The sequence below is a fragment of the Ursus maritimus genome, unplaced genomic scaffold (assembly GCF_017311325.1).
Source record: "Ursus maritimus isolate PB19 unplaced genomic scaffold, ASM1731132v1 scaffold_10, whole genome shotgun sequence".
In the NCBI taxonomy this organism is placed as follows: Eukaryota; Metazoa; Chordata; class Mammalia; order Carnivora; family Ursidae; genus Ursus; species Ursus maritimus.
In genome coordinates, this window is record NW_024423344.1 from 25,931,415 (window position 1) to 25,949,357 (window position 17,943).

Consider the following 17,943-nt stretch of genomic DNA (forward strand, 5'->3'; position numbering starts at 1 on the left):
CAATCTCTTTATTATTAAAAAGGTGATCCTTATTCTATTCAAATTTGTGAACTGATGTTCTGATCTCTATTTAACCTTCAAATATTTTAGGCATAAAAGATCATGTTCTGATTTCAGTAAACCTACAGAGTTAGGACTTGATTATTTACCTCAAAAGTAACAAATGAGCAATCATATAAATATTCCCCCAAAGTTATCTATTTATGTAATATGTTTTCATATAATATTCAAATTACAAATATGCCTAATACACTGGAAATTCCCAATTCTAACCAAATACTGAAACCATATTTTGAGGACTAGACCTAAGATTTAGAAAACATCTCAACTTCCTCTTAGTACTATTCTTCAACTGCTCACCTGCGGACTAGAAGAAAGAAGGCTGTATATACATTCCTATACAAGAGACATTGTAATGCTGATCAAAACGTATCTGTGAATGACAAGAGTAGTTGCCCAGGAGCAGAAAGAAAACTGGTTAGCTAACATATAAAAATCAAAGATGGAGGCCTTGGGGCACCTGGGTGGCTCAGTCAGTTAGGCACCCAACTTCTGATTTCCGCTCAGGTTACGACCTCAGGGTCATGAGATGGAGCTGCGTCGTCGGGGTCTGTGCTCAGTGGGAAGTCTGCTTGAGATTCTTGCTCGCCCTCTACCCCTCCAGCTCTACCCCTCCCTGCCGCACCCCTCACTCTCTCTCTCTCAAATAATAAATAAATCTTACCAAAAAAAAAAAAAAGATGGAGACCTTAAAGGCACAAAGGAATCTGGACTATTCTATCAGTCTACAGAAGCCATTAACAGACTTCTGATCAAAGAAATAAGTTAGTGAATGAGCTTAAGAATATTTTTGTTTTAACGTTTACAAGGCAAGTCCACAAGTTATTTATTGCTCCTCCTGTATTTCTGATTACAGTCTCCTTTATGATTGTTACATCATATATATAATATAGCTAATATAAAAACCTCTTGAATACAGATGTGGGCATGACATTTTGATGTATAAACAGACATAATCCCTAATCTCAAAGTTGCTTTCAAGAGTTAAGAGGCTGGATAAAACCCAGAAATAAAATACAGCTTTATAAAAAACATAAGTAATGTTGTGTTGTAATAATAAATGAAAAAGGGCAAGGAAATCCTAATACCACAATATTTTATCTTAGTTAGACCTTCATCAAAGCTGCAACCCAGCTTTGGCTGCTGCACTTGAAATTAGGGATAATTTTTAAAAAATAGCAAAAGTGATTAAATGGATAAGAAAAACAAATTGTTCCAGGAAAGATAATTTTCCAAGACTTTCACTAAACTATTATTATTAAATAGTGCCAAACACTGTGCTGGATAAGATGAGTGATACCAAGAAAGAAAAATACAGATCCTTGCACTTAGAAAGACTGCAATATATAGGTGAGAGATACAATATTAATGAAATAGTTATAGACAATCCAATGGCACATATTTTTATATCAACTAATATGATTCAAGTTTCATTAATTTCAGCTTCAGTAACTCCTGTTCTCCTCACTATGTTTAATTGGTAATAGTAGTGATGCCATACACAAGTTTAGTTCTTTATAAATTTCAAGATACTTTAATTGTTAAGTACCCTCGCACAACTACAGGGTAGAAATTAGGTCCCCATCATTAAGAACTCCTTTGAGATAAGTTCCCTTTCCCAAATTCATTGATTTCCTTAATATGGTGGTTCTTCAACTCTGCTTAATCATTAGAATCACCTGGGGAGCTTTTTAAAAACTACTGGGCCCAAAGCCAGAGGTTCTATTCTAACTGGCTTGTGAGGAGGGCAAGAGATGGTGGTATTTTTATGTCAGTAGGTAATTCTAACATGCAGTAGCCAGAGTTTAAAACTGCTGCCCTAATATTTTTGTTCCTCACCTCCAGGCCCCCTTTCTTCCTCTCCCTGCATCTCTACTAATTTTACTTTCTGGTGGTATGAAGGTAGTAGAGCTCACAGAACTGCTCAAATATTTCATCAACCCTAAGACAACATCAACTATAATATACATTATTTTATATGCCACTAAGACAAAACACTGCCATGATTTTAAGACATAACCTGATTTCAGAAATGTTACATGTGAAAAAATGTGCAACATGGAAGAGTGCTCTGTCCTTAATTTACAATCACTATACTCTAAGAAACTGCATTTGTTCGAATGAACCATCATATCCTGTCCTGCTGTTCAGGCCCCCTTCTCCTTCCTCCACACCATAAAAAAGACAAGAAGATCTAAAGAAAAGAGGATAACAAGGGATGGTGAGTGGTAGGGGACAGCATTTAGGACAATAGACTTTTTTGCTCACAGATTTTTTTTTTAAAATCAGATTTGTTTATTTATTTGAGAGAAAGAGTGCACACAAGCATGGGGAAAGGGTAGAGAGAAAGGGACAGAAATCTTCAGCAGACACCCCATTGAGCGGGGAGCCAGACACGGGGTTCCATCTCACAACCCTGAGATCATGACCTGAGCTGAAATTAAGAATCGAACGCTTAACCCACTGAGCCACCCAGGCACCCCTGGTCATTGATTCAATAAAATATCACCTTTATAAGTTTTCAAAGTCATGTCCCTCATTTTGAGATTATAGATAGTGGTTATTAACATTTTAAAAATATCTTCTTCCCAAAGAGAAGGCAAAATTCCATTTTGCCAAATAGCCCTATAAAAATGAGTTCTATACAATAATATAATTTCAGTGTTCATTTGATGGCTCATGAAAATGCTTTGCTCATCTGGTTACAATAGAATTTTCCAGTGAATAATAATGCATAGGCTACACTTCAAAAAAAAGAGAAAATTCATTTTAAAAAACTGAAATGACTTCTGCTTATGCAATTATAAAACACTGCTTTCCCTGAAACACTCATCTCCCAAAGTATATTTAAAATATGAATTAATATGATTTGTAAGTTGTTTTCAAAGTCATCTCAGTAATTAATGAAGAGCAAAGAAATGTGGGATGGAATTTTGTTTGAAGTTCTCATTTAATCTGTCATTTCTATTTGTGCTCCTTTTAATTCATTGTGCTTTATTCTTTGCTATACTCCTCAAATGAGGCTTAAAAGTTTGCCAATATAGCAAAGATTCCTGGACTTCTCTGAAGACTCAGTTTAACACTACGAAACACTCACAAACATATTCATCTGACTAGAATTACCCATCCAAATCACCTTCCTATCAGAGGTTATATCCAAGGGTCCTCGGAGGATTCCCACACTCTGCATAGTTGGTTAGATACTGTGGCCTATCAGCTCCGTAGGGTAGGTGAGGCAGCACTTGTATTAGTATAATCCCAGTACCAGACAACATTTAATGCAGATAATTTTGTATTTCAAAACTAAACTAAACTTTTGGCATTCAAACAGAATTAGATTAACATGGAAAAATCGTTGATTCTTAAAATGTCAATACGTTACACTTATTATTTTTATTTTCAATTAATTTTTATTTTTAACACAGAGGCTAGAGTAAAATAGTCATAGCTGAATATCAAAACAAACGTTTCTCAAATTAAATGCTATTAAGAGGAGGCTATGAAGAAGAGGTAAGCCACACATTAAAAAAGAGAAACTTAGCTTGTGAAAGCCACAGTTCAAAGCAAAGAGGAATCAGAGGACGTAAAAGTAAGATGGCCAAGGGTTAGCCAGATTTGGGGACATGAACAGATAAAGCTATCATCATGGAGTCAGGCAGGTGGGCATCAAATTCAAGTGAGAAAGAAAGACCCAGATCAATAAACTTGAAAAAATGTGGCAAAGTCCAGGGCAGAGACAGAGTGCCAGATTTAAGTAAAAACTGACAACAGCTGCACTAGCTGTAGTTGCTTTTACTTTCTAAGGTAATAGGAACTAATCTTTTTTAAAAGACAGGCAAAACACATGGAGGTAAAATCAACCAAAAAGATCTGGTATCGGTGGAGACTGTGGAGACAGAAGCACAATGTTCTTATTTTATTTTATTTTTTAAAAGATTTTATTTATTTGAGAGAGTGAGCGGGAGAAGGGTGGGTGGAGAACAGGAACGGGGGGAGGGGCAGAGGGAGAAGCAGACTCCCTACAGAGCAGGGAGCCCGAAGCGACGTGGGGCTCAGTCTCAAGACCCTGAGATCATGACCTGAGCTGAAAGCAGACGCTTAACTGACTGAGCCACCCAGGTGCCCCCAATGTTCTTATTTTAAAGACAGCTCCTAAGACCAACCCTTTTCCTTGAAAAGGAGTGTTCGAATTTCATAGAGGAGTGATATGTTGAGCTTGGGGGGGGATAATCAAATCTTGTATCTTCCAACCAAGACAGATACCTTCTTGGTGAGGTTCAACTTCCTTCCATGGCATATAAATGGAGCAAGCATGTATCACGATGACATTCTCTGTCAATCACAGCAATGACAATGACCTCATTTTCCATCAGGAGCTGGTATATAAAATGGAAACTCCTCCCACTGGCCTGGAATAAGTTCTGCCTAATGCAGGTAGTGGAGGATTAGTATCATCATATTAGTGGAAGGTTTTGCTAGAATTTGATTAGGCACTGGGCCTAACTAACAGACAGATTTATACCAAGAACAGAACAATGGTACTGTTTAAATCCTCAAAGTTGGCTAAAGGGCTCTTTTATATGTGTGATTACAGAAGTTTAAGATAAAGGTGCTCTAACTCTAATAAAGGTCTAGGGTACTGAGTAGAAAACAGGGTCCCCTACCATTAAAAAAAAAAACAAAACAAGGGGCGCCTGGGTAGCGCAGTCGTTAGGCATCTGCCTTCGGCTCAGGGCGTGATCCCGGCATTCCGGGATCGAGTCCCACATCGGGCTCCTCTGCTGGGAGCCTGCTTCTTCCTCTCCCACTCCCCCTGCTTGTGTTCCCTCTCTCGCTGGCTGTCTATCTCTGTCAAATAAATAAATAAATAATCTTTAAAAACAAAACAAAACAACCTTCTGCCTGCAAAGGAGATGAAATCCTCAAGTCTAGTGGTCAAGTGGATGGAAGTGAGCTAATCTCTGACATGGGGGTTAAGCCTTTTGCTGGAATTGCAGTTTATATCTGCAGTAACGTGGAGAAAGATAATCACACCATGTTTTCCTTGGCATAGGTACTGAAGCATGATTTTTATAGTCTTAAGGCTGTGTGGACCTGATCGACAAAATCCAGGACAGGCTTTCCCCACTTCCATCCACCCAAGCAGGCAAATACAAACCTAGACTAGGATAGAGAAAAGGAAACAACCTGGCTTTCTCGTAAGGGGCCGGTGTACCACAACAGGCAGCAGTGATCAACAAACAAGCGCCTGCTACTTCTGTAAGATGCAATCACGTTACCTCAAAGGGGATAATGTGGAATAACAGGGATAAAGTGAGGCCTACTGGGAGCCATTCTTCTTTTTTAAGACTGCAAGTTGGGGGCAGCAGGACACAAAAGAAAAGTGCTGTGGATTCCTATCAACTTCTAGTCTGGCACTAAGACAAAGCCTCCGTTACACTATTGTTGCCTGGCCACGGGGGCGGCAAACAAATCATACATGTCAGGTGTGTAGAAGCCAAGAACACTAAAGTCTAGAGTGAAAAAAAAAAAAAGTGATCAAGGGTCAGAAGCACACACTGGGGTGGTTCAGAGTCTGTCAAGGCAAGCCAGCTGAAACAAAGAACACGCACCAATAGTTTTAAAATTCACACTGCAGAAACCAGAAGTGAGTTAGCCAAGTGTAAGGCAACCCTGGAATGATGACTGAAGAGGCAGCAGTACAACCTGCAGTAGCCCTGCCTCACCTTCCCATCCTGGGAAAGCCTGGCTTTATTTCCCCATGACGGCATCTACCAACGGGCCAAACAGGATGTGAGGAAGAAGGCCTGGTATGACCTGGTGTTCTACTACATCACTTGATTTAAACACAAAACCTGGGTCCCACCACTATACTGTAGTTATGTTCTATTGATTCTGACGTTCCATAAAGTTCATTTAAAGGGACTAGACCCACTAATGAAATTATTATGCCTTTGTTGATTCTGCTTATAACATGGTGCAGTGACTATAAACATATGAACCCCATGCATATGAACCCCAAAGTTGTACCAAAAAATATATATTCAATATTTCTTAAAAAGTCAGATCCATAGAAAAAGACTTGATTCCGAAATAAAATCAACAAACACACGAAACTGTTAGAATACGGGACACCTCAGTGCTTCAGTCAGTTAAGTGTCTGCCTTTGGCTCAGGTCATGATCCCAGGGTCCTAGGATCGAGTTCCATGTCAGGCTCCTTGCTCAGTGGGAAGCTTGCTTCTCCCTCTGCCTGCTGCTCCCCCTGCTTGTGCTTGCTCTCTCTCTCTGACAAATAAATAAAACAAAATCTTAAAAAAAAAGAAAGAAAGAAACAGAATATAAGAGTAAACTCTTCTTAAAAGATGCAGGACTGAGAGGAAGGTTTAGTTCAAGTGCTGGCTTACCATTAACAAAATGTAAAGTTCTAGATAAAACACTAAAAACTCCAGAATGTAATTTTATTTTTGGTAAAATGAGATTGAATTTTATGATTCCCAAGCAAAAACTCAGCTCTAAAAATGTTTATGCATTTCTAGTTTAATTTCAATGGACTTTTGATAATCTCAATGATCAATATGTTACCTGCTATAATTAGGGATACAATTTTTTATATCTAAAGAAAATCTAACAATGTTTACAGAAAATACAAGGTAAGCATTTTTAGAAGACTCTGCTCCAGTATTTCCACCAACATACAGTTGAATAATTAAAAAACACCTTTAATGTAACAGAAGTCAATTCAATATTAAATCTAATTTAATTCTGAGAATAATGTAGTTCCTCAGAATAATTTAGCAGATAGACTACTCAAATAATAGTGTACAGGGGAAAATGTTCACATTTCTTACCACTGGGCCTTTAAACTCTAGAAATGAAAGCTCAGATCTGTAAATGCTTTGGAAGGTAAGTTACAAGGGAAAGANGAAAAAAAAAAAAAAGAAAGAAAGAAACGGGAAAAACACCAGACTCAACACTGTTCCAGTTCCCCCCCCCAAAAAAAAAGGCAAAAAGCTGTCTTTGGCCCTTTCTCTTGCCTTTTGTAAACACTTGTGGGGGGGAGAAAACAACAACAATTAAAAAAAAAAAAAAAAAACAGTAAAATTTACCATGACACTATTTTATAGCAGGTATTCTGAATCTTTTATCTTCTTTAACACATGCACGTATGTGTAAACGCATGCGCGCACACACATATAGTTATAGTATTTTCTATAGCAGCCAAGTCTTTGTTTAGCACTGGAGCAGCTGCAGGGCAAAAGAAGCTTATGAATTTTCCATAGGAAATCTTAACAAAAAGAAATGTAAATGAATACTGCAAAGCCTGTATATTTGATGTTTTCCCTTAGGGAAATAAATAAATAAATAAATAAGAACCTTTTGTTAAAGGGCTTTAAGAAAATTTCTTCTCACATGCTAAAAATCCCCAAATCAGAATCACATGCAAATCCAATTAAATTCAAGTGCAATATCACAAATAAGACTTAAATATTCTCATTTGGGTCTCTAAAATGAGTATACCAGTGTGAAATGTGTGACTTTTTATAGGAGAAAAGATTCTATACACCTACTTCCTTTCTCTTTAGGTTTCCTGTTTATGATTTGCTTTAAAAGGTGATACTAATTCAATATACATTATCCTCCAAAAGTTAACATTATTATTCAATATTAAGCTTGCCTGATTGAGCAATAACTTAAAAGACATTTAGAAATGGAAACACACTTAAACTTAGCTGGAGAATTAAACATTTGTAATTGCTTAACTGCTAAGAGGACATTCAATTTATTTTGAGCAATTTTTATTATTTCAAAGACTATACAAGAAAATCTTTAAAACAAGTTCCTTCCCCGATACAGTTAAATGCAAATTACCTTTTTTTTCCCCCTGTCTTACTCCAGAAAGCTCCCGCACACATAGCTGATACGCCACCTACTGCAAAACCGAGCTGACAGCTCAGGCGATGCTGCCAGCATTTCCATTCCATCACCAGGCTGGGGCTGAATAAAGGCGTGCTTGTGTGGTAGTGTTTCTTTTTTAAAAATCTCAAAGCCAAGAAGAACAGGCTGAAATAGCATTTTCAAAAATGGAGCGTAAAATAAACAGAAGAGAAAAAGAAAAGGAGTATGAAGGGAAACACAACAGCTTGGAAGATGCTGACCAAGGAAAGAACTGCAAATCCACGCTGATGACCCTCAACGTTGGTGGATATTTATACATTACTCAAAAACAAACACTGACCAAGTACCCAGACACTTTCCTTGAAGGTATAGTAAACGGAAAAATTCTCTGCCCGTTTGATGCTGATGGTCATTACTTCATAGACAGGGACGGACTTCTCTTCAGGCATGTCCTAAACTTCCTACGAAATGGAGAACTTCTACTGCCCGAAGGGTTTCGAGAAAATCAACTTCTTGCACAAGAAGCAGAATTCTTTCAGCTCAAAGGACTGGCGGAGGAAGTGAAATCCAGGTGGGAAAAAGAACAGCTAACACCCAGAGAGACTACTTTCTTGGAAATAACAGATAACCATGATCGCTCACAAGGACTGAGAATTTTCTGTAATGCTCCTGATTTCATATCAAAAATAAAATCTCGCATTGTTCTGGTGTCCAAAAGCAGGCTGGATGGATTTCCAGAGGAGTTTTCAATATCATCAAATATCATTCAATTTAAATACTTCATAAAGTCTGAAAATGGCACTCGACTTGTACTAAAGGAAGACAACACCTTTGTCTGTACCTTGGAAACTCTTAAGTTTGAGGCTATAATGATGGCCTTAAAGTGTGGTTTTAGACTGCTGACCAGCCTGGATTGTTCCAAAGGGTCAATTGTTCACAGTGATGCACTTCATTTTATCAAGTAATTACCTGTGTCATGAACAAAGGCAACAAGCATGCAGCCAGCAAGCTTCGGAAAACCACAGCATCAAAGGCATCCCAAATAATGTGTGCCGGGCCAGCTCTGTACTCAGAGCCCTGCTGCTAATCAATTACTGTGAGCTAACGGTATGTAAATTCTATCGCTAAAGATGTCCTTCTCGAGGGNNNNTGATCAGACTTTTAAAAGGAAAACGATGTTCTATATATTGTAAATAAAGACTGAATGCTTTTGCTATTTGTTTATTTCTCCTGAAGCTTTCAATCAGAATGTCTTGGGTACTTGCACAATGAACAAGCATGTACATTATCTATCATTTAAGTAAATGGTAATAAAATATGTTAAGAGGCTGTAAGGTTTAAAATCCTTTCTACAAAACTACAAAGAAACTGAAGTGGTAAAAATTACTGAGAGTATAGAGATGTGCAGATGTACTAAGACAGAGCTATAGTGAAACCAAATGTAATTGTAAGAAGGTATTAAAGTTATTGATTTAATTTTAACAGCAGGCACCAAAAGCTTATTCATAATTCCTGTATTTCATACTAGAGTTATAACTGAATTGACATATTGCTGAACATTCCTAGAAAACTGCGTGATGACAATAAATAAATAAAAGCACTATTAGCTTCTTTGTTTGTATTAATAATTATAATAAAAAGTTACATCTGTCACTTTCAAAACAAAGAGTACCACTTGATGATTTCACACAATATTATGCATTGATGTAGTCAACTGGCAGGCTACAGTAACCCTGACTGGTCTTGCAACTGACAAAAATCAGCAAATTCATTTCTTTGCAGGCTGAGCTCCAACACAACATGGATAACTTAGCCTTAACAGCTTATGTGGTATCAAAATAATAAAGGAGTTCATTTTCAGAACCATCCTATGAATCTATTCATTTTTCAAGCTCAAAAATATTAAATAAGCATCACTAAACATTATTCTTATGAAAGAACCTTATTCTTTTCAATACCTATTTTGATGCTAAATCTCAAATTCAAAGTTAATTTCTTTAACCTCATGCTAAATAGGAAGTTATTTTTTAATTAAGTTTTATATATGGCTTCTCAATGAAATGCAGAAACTCAGCTCTAAATGTGAGTGCATTTCTTTCCTCCCAAAAAGCAGCTAAATAATTTCTATGCCTCTCATTTTCTTTAGCTTCTAAGAACAAATTATACCTTAAATTTGCGCCTTTAAAATTTAGCCGTTAGAGCAGGTAGCTAAATTTCAATTTTAATAAATTTCCACAAAAGATCTCTGAAAATCCTGACTGAGGTTACATAAATTAGCATATTTTGCCTAAAGTTTGCTTACACATTAAAAACTTAGAATACATTAGTAGCAAAGCTAATATTCATTCTCAGAACTCTGACTTCCACTTACAAAATCAAAGGTAATGCAAAAGTTGGCTGCATATTACTAAAGGAAATATTTTAAATTATACCAAAAAAGTCCTTTAAAAAAGCCCACATTAAAAAAAAAAAAAAAGACCAAAATTCCCTATCAACCACACAATCTTCTTTTATGTTTAACAGGGGAAAAAATGTTTCTAATGAAACATCAAATTATCTCTTATGTACTCTAACACGGCTTAATCAGGATTTAAAGGAACTATGAAAATACAAAAATACAATAAAATCTACTTTAGAACAGTTCACTATAATTGAACTGTTCACATACCTCTCCAGCTTTTGAGTTGACTTTTCCTTGGCATTTGGACTTTGGTTATGAAAAAAAATGAGAATGATTTAATGTCAAAGTAAGATTTTCTCTAACAAGATTTCATTACAGATAATGAAAATAGCCCTGACATATCTTTTTACAGGAGATATCAATGAACAAATCTCCTTAGAGGTAGTGTAAGTTTTTGCATAAATTCACAAAAAGAGAATTTAACTGTCGTAACAAATTATTACCAATAGAAACCACTACTTAAAGAAATCTGTCATTCATTTTAATGTACGTCTCTAAAAGAAATCATCTCTGGATGCATTTAACTCATCCTCACACTCTTGATAGATCATAATATTCCAAAACAATTTAATAATCTAGAGGGATATTTGACTAGATTAATTACTCCTGTGTAACTTTTAATAAGTGTACCTTTTAAAATTCAGATAGATGCATTTGGATTTACATATCCAAGTGCATAAGTACTGTGTTGTAAGTATATAGAAAATATCATTTTCAATTTTCCCATTTCTTAAAATATTTAGAAATACTTTCCGTTAAAAAAGACTCAAGATCATATGAAATGCCAATCATAAGTCAGAGTGATGTTGTCATATTTTTGTTTGCTATCAATGAAGAATTTCTTTCTTAAATTCTTCTCACGTTCTCATTATTCTCATTGCTTCATAGAATAAATCACAAAGTGACTCTTTATCTTCTTTTTCAAAAGAAAAGTAATGAAAAACAGTTTACTTTACTTGCCACAAGCCAAACATACGTACTCTTGTATTTGGAATTACCCCATGCAATGCTTCTAGCACTGTCGTGAAAATACGAAAAATAAAAACACAGCTTATAGGGTACTATATTTCTAAAATATATATGGCCATGTGCTGAGCAAATGAAACATTTAATGAGACTTTGCAAGTAAGAAAAGAGGACTACCAACCCAGACTGAAGCTAATAATACTAATGAAGCTTGTTGGTTTTTTTAAAGAAATTTCATTACAGCTCCATCGCTATTTTAAAGATGATATTAAAAGATAATGTTTATTGTTTCATTACATGCCTGACACCACGCTAAGGAACATACATGATCTCAATTAATCCTCACAATGACCCTAAGAAAGGTACTATCATTTTTTCCTTCTTTCAGGTGAAGAAAAAGAAACTTACGAAGGCTAAGGAACCTAAGATCATACAGTTATTAAGAAGTAAAAGTGAATCCAAGACTTGAAATCCAGGTATACTAGCTCCAGAGCCAGCAGGAACTGTGTCTGCTTTTGCCAGCCACTTAATCTCTAATACTTAGAACCTGGCATAAAACAGGCGTTCATGAAGTATGTGCTGAATACAGAGTACCAAAACCCTGGTTTGCCTCGCTTGATAAAATCTCACAATGCAGGTACTCGTAAAATGTTGAGTGACAAACTGAACTACGGGAAAGCAAATAATATGTTTAATAACACGTTGGGTCATTTAAAGAACATGAGATGAATCATCTCACAAGAATAAAGGATAGCCCAAATTTGTCTCTTAGTAAATCTAGATTTTCATATAACAAGTTTGCGGAAAAGGAGGTTAACTTTTTAGGACTTGTACAGTCCGCAGAATGGACATATTGTGAAGAAAAAATACAGCACACATGAGCACTGAAGTCAGACCTGGATTCAAATGCAATCAACCTTCACTAACTTGCTTACAGGATGTAAGCAAGATTCTTAACTTCTTTGAACTTCAACATCCTCATAACAAAATGGAGATAATGATTTGTTGACAGACCTTTTATAAGACTTAAAAGCAATTTTAATTTATATGTAAAGTGCCTCACCCACTACAGACTTTCAGTAAGCACTGGTTATTATCTTATCCAGTATAAAGATATCTTCACGACGTAACCATGAATACCATGCACAAAAATGCACATTTACATTAATTAGGCTTTCAACTTAGACATGAACAGAATGCAGAACTTTTAACAAATGTATGCTTAATACTTTGATGAATACTATAAACACAAAAATACACTTTAAATTGCTACCAGCCAACACGGTTTTCATTTGTATTAGTTTAAAAATACATATGATGAGTTTACTGGGACATTTATATTCTATCTTCATATATAAAATCTACAAGAACAAAATAATCGTTGCAGCTGTTTCATCAGCAGTAAAAACCAGTCAGCAGTAATATATGTGATACCACAATCTTAGAGATACCCCTATCTAATAAATTCTGGTTAAATGTCTTAAACTGCAATGATGTCAGTCAAGGTTAAAACTGGAGCATCGGAATCATAATCATCCTTGCTAATAAAGCAGAGATGTAATATGGACTATCCAAAACAGCATGCAATTTAGAAATTATTTATTTAGCTCTGAAATACATATGGCTAACTTCCGCAGCAGACTGGTCTTCCTAATCATATTTTGCTTAAGCTAATATTAAAATTAATTTGCTTCTGTTAACAAGCACCAAGGGAGTGGTGATAAAGGAAAGTGTGCTGGGCAGAGGGAAACATCTAAGATGAAATTTTAAATTTACCTAAAATAATTTATGAAGAGGTGACCATGTTCCTATTTCTTGACCAAAATACACAACGGTTCAAGAGTCTCTATCAAACAAAAATTATTGATACAAATCTCATAAGCTGCTATAAATACCTTCATTTAATTAAAACTTTCCAACAATGAAAAAAAAAAGTGCAATGTTAAGGATATTGTATATAAAATCCAGAACCTCTAGTTTTATTTAGATCACTAATTATTTCAGAAAAAAATACGAATTGGATATGAAAGACTGAGGCCATTATAATGCACTTCTCTATTATATGTCTTAAAAAACTGTTCCCTACCATAAAATATAGCAGTCAACCTAATAGCACAACAGGTTTTTCCAAACCCAAGATTCCAGAGTATTTAGGTATATTTAAAAGCAACATTTAGGCGGCGCCTGGGTGCCTCAGTTGTTAAGCATCTGCATTGGGCTCAGGGCGTGATCCCGGAGTCCTGGGATCGAGCCCCACATCAGGCTCCTCTGCTGGGAGCCTGCTTCTTCCTCTCCCACTCCCCCTGCTTGTGTTTCCTCTCTCGCTAGCTGTCTCTCTCTCTCTCTGTCTCTGTCAAATAAATAAATAAATAAATAAATAAATAAATAAATAAAATCTTTTAAAAATAAAAACAACATTTAGTGCTTTTGTTTTTGTTTTTGTTTGTTTTTAAATCTAGTTAACTTTGGAAAATTCCTTTTTGAAGACAGGCCCAACTTTTCAAAAAGTAGTTTTGATTACTGTCCTCTAAGATGTTTAGACATATTTTCTACATCATTAAAGTGTAAAACTGAACAAGTCTGATTTCTTCCTAATTCCACTCCATTGATTTTGCCTTGTTATAACAGGTGTTTATAACTAATTTTTAAGGTTAAGAATTATTGAATGAGAGGCGCCTGGGTGGCACAGTGGTTAAGCGTCTGCCTTCGGCTCAGGGCGTGATCCCAGCGTTACGGGATCGAGCCCCACGTCAGGCTCCTCCACTATGAGCCTGCTTCTTCCTCTCCCACTCCCCCTGCTTGTGTTCCCTCTCTCGCTGGCTGTCTCTATCTCTGTCGAATAAATAAATAAAATCTTTAAAAAAAAAAAAAGAATTATTGAATGATACTAACTTTAATCTCAGTGGTTCCTTGAATTTAATAACCTGACTTTATGCAGGTGCACAAAAAACTAGACGATTTAGCATTTACTTTAGGCATATCATCTGATGAACTGTTATTTATTTTTATTTTTTTAATTTATTTTGTTTTTAAGTAATCTCTAGACCCAAGGTGCAGCTCAAACTTCCAACCCTGAGATCAAGAGTCACACTCTCTTCTGACTGAGCCAGCCAGGCACCCCAGTACTTATTTTTTTAAAAACATTTAAAATGAGTATGAATGCAGATACCTATGATCCTATATGCTAACAATTGTTTTGTTTTGTTTTTTAAATAGGCTCCACACCCAGTGTGGAGCCCAATGAGGGGCTTAAACTCACAACCCTGAGATCAAGAACTGAGCTGAGATCAAGAGTTGGGCACTTAACCAAGTGAGCCACTCAGGTGGCCCCTAAAAGAAGTATTTTGATTTTTATGTATTTTTTCTATCTGTGTGCATTTATACACACACGTGTGTGTATTTTATTTTTTTTTTTTAAGATTTACTTATTTGAGAGAGAGAGCATGTGAGCGGGGATAGGAGCAGAGGGAGAGAGAGAGAATCTCAAGCAGACTCCCCAAGGAGCACAGAGCCCCACACGGGGGCTCAATCTCACAATCCTGGGATCATGACCTGAGCCAAAAGCAAGAGTCGGACACTTAACCAACTGAGACACCCAGGTGCCCCCATCCATGTATATTTTTACAGAAACCCCTATAGAAAGAAAAAGGAAAGACTATATATAGCTAAGTGCAGGAAAAATTATTAATGAGGTTTGGGTGATTACTGGAGAGATACACCAGACAAAAGAATCTAAAAATTACAGGTGATTAGTTTATAAAACAACAAAACCAAAATATACAACCACAGACATTTATGATACATATATGTTTACTTGTTACAACGCAGCCTTGAAAATGGGCAAGATAATGTTGAGGGATGGTTAGTACCTCCCCTCATTAGACTAGGCCAAGACTTGGCTTAAGATACCAGAAGATGCCAAAGTTAACCAAAAGGGAATTCAGCCAGTGTAGTGAGTTTGCTGCAAGAAAAAACTGGGATAGAGAATCCATTTCTGAGACATGTTGAGCCACAATCACAGAAAGGAAAGGGGGTGACTGGTAGGTCAGGGAGTAAGTCTAACCAGGAAAAAAACCTCTGTGAGCCAAAGAGATTTTCCTTATTCAGGTACAGAATAATTACTGAATAATCCAGAAGAATAGTGAGCTCCCTGAGAATAAGAACCAAACTGATTGCTAAAAATGAACTAAAAATTCTTCCATGGAACATCTAAGAAAAAGTAGAATATCTTTAAGCAACTGGAGGGGGGGGTTGGAGGGTGGAGAGGGTATTTATATAAAGTAAGCAAAGGAACAACTTCACAAATTTCTGAGATACAGAATTCTATCTCAGAATTTGTACTATACCCCCCCTCCCCACTTAGGGGGTAGAGGAGTAAGAGGGTGAACAGAGAAAACATAATTCTCTTCTGCTTCCCAGTCATATCAAACAATTAAAAAAAAATACTTAGGTTCAAAAAACATCTTGCATGCTCTGTTTTAGAGTCTTGTGAGGAAGTGAAGTAAGAAAACTGGGAAGGAGAAACATAGTCTGAAAAACTGAACTGGTGGAAGCTGGCAGACCGACATGGCCAATTTCTTAGAAACAGCAAGGCATGAATGAAGAGTTATATAAGAAGCTATCTCCAGACAGAGAGGGACCTGAGGCTTTAAACCAGCAGGGCGGCCATTTGTTCCCTAAGTAGCTAGCATTCTTATCTTCAATTTTCCAAATTAATAAGCTTGTGGTAAACTACTCAAACAATTAGACACTTTCCCCCAAGAACATGTCAACAGAAGGATCAAGAAGAGCAACCACTGGCTTTTTTTTTTTTTTACACTGAAAATACTAAAACTGATGCTAAAGCTCACATACTTAAAAAAAAAAAAAATCAGATGAAAAGTGACCTAAAGGCCAATAACGATGAGGTTTTTTTTTTAGGTTATACAACATGAATCTATTGATCTTTTAAGAGCCAACACTCACTCATCTACATATTAATAGATTTATTTTATATTTACTTCTAAATATGTAGTGTGTTTGTATTATACAACTTTATTTATTTTTTTTTTAAGATTCTATTTATTTATTCGACAGAGATAGAGACAGCCAGTGAGAGAGGGAACACAAGCAGGGGGAGGGGGAGAGGAAGAAGCAGGCTCCCAGTGAAGGAGCCTGATGTGGGGCTCGATCCCAGAACTCCGGGATCACGCCCTGAGCCAAAGGCAGACGCTTAACCGCTGTGCCACCCAGGCGCCCCTGTATTATACAACTTTAAAAGATAAAATACAAAGTTACTATTGCTTAATATCTTATTTTACATAGCTATCTGAGAGGCAAATTACTAATAAATCCTTAGAAAACTTAAACATGAGAATACATATATTAGGAGAGCACTGGAAAGAGAAAGTATTTTGAAAATTGGCAAACTAATAAGCAAAAGATGTCCACTTGCAATACAGTTAAACAGTCCCGAATACTGCCTTGGAACCCAGGCATCTTTTAACTTCTGGTCACTTATATGTACTAAATATAACCAAACAGGATGAGGACAGATTGAGAAATGTTCTTAATCTAAACCACTCAAAGAAGATGCCTGCTAACATAGTTCCTACCAATCTTTTATAAAATCAAAGAGGAGGATAGGACCAATGGCATTGCTTGGTCAATCTTTCTGAATTGAACACATACCTAAATAAAGCTGCTATTAATAACATCTTCTGCTTGGCTGCATATTAATGATAGATTTCTTTCAAATTTTATTTTAAGTTAAACTGTAATTTAATTACCATAGCAATTCACTTTCTTAGACCCTTATTTTAAAAACATATTGACACAGGACATTTATTTAAAACTGTCTCTGTAGCCTAAGACCCACCTTTAAGTCTACTGCTCATCTCTATTCAAATTCCTAGCTCATATTACAAATGAAAAATAGTAACAATAATAAATATAAAAATAAAAGATAAAATAAAGAAGAATAAAATGACACTAATGTTTACTAAGCATTAACTTATGCCAGGCACTTTTCTTACTTCTATGTCTAATGTACAAATGGAGAAACTGAAGTTTGGTCAGGTATGTCTAAGGTTTCAGAGCTCTAATGAGAGTGTTTTGTTTTTGTTTTTTTTTTAAAGATCTTATTTATTTATTTATTTATTTATTTATTTATTTATTTATTTATCAGGCAGAGAGAGAGAGAAAGCACAAGCAGGGGGAGTGGCAGGGTCCCAGCTGAGCAAGGAGCCCGATGCGGGACTCAATCCCAGGACCCTGGGATCATGACCTGAGCTGAAGGTAGATGCTTAACCAACTGAGCCACCCAGTGTCCCTCCTAATGATAGATTGAGAAAGGTTTTAATTCAGCAGTCAGGTTCCAGAAGCCACTCTCAACTACTATAACATACCATTGTCCATCTAAATTCTCCCCCTAGCTTTGAAAAGTAGAAAATCGTTTTTTTCTCCTCCATCTATGGAAAGAGTGATCATCAAACAACCTTACAATGTAAATGTGATTCAGAGGTAAGACATTCAACTCACTTGAAAATTGTTTAAGAACAGCAGAGGGGCACCTAGGTGG

General features: G+C 36.2%; 2 protein-coding genes across 2 annotated transcripts in view; one reads left to right on the plus strand and one right to left on the minus strand.

Moving 5' to 3' along the window:
* GTF2F2 (general transcription factor IIF subunit 2) overlaps positions 1-17,943 on the minus strand; it is a 132,496-nt gene that overhangs the window by 65,247 nt on the left and 49,306 nt on the right. The window lies entirely within an intron of this gene.
* KCTD4 (potassium channel tetramerization domain containing 4) lies at positions 6,386-9,095 on the plus strand. The gene has a single exon (XM_008706828.2). The coding sequence runs from the start codon at positions 8,143-8,145 to the stop codon at positions 8,920-8,922; it is 780 nt and encodes a 259-aa protein (XP_008705050.1). The 5' UTR covers positions 6,386-8,142; the 3' UTR covers positions 8,923-9,095.

Excerpts from the sequence above, each read along its gene's own strand:
- KCTD4 (XM_008706828.2), top strand. The coding sequence starts at position 8,143 with ATGGAGCGTAAAATAAACAGAAGAGAAAAAGAAAAGGAGTATGAAGGG.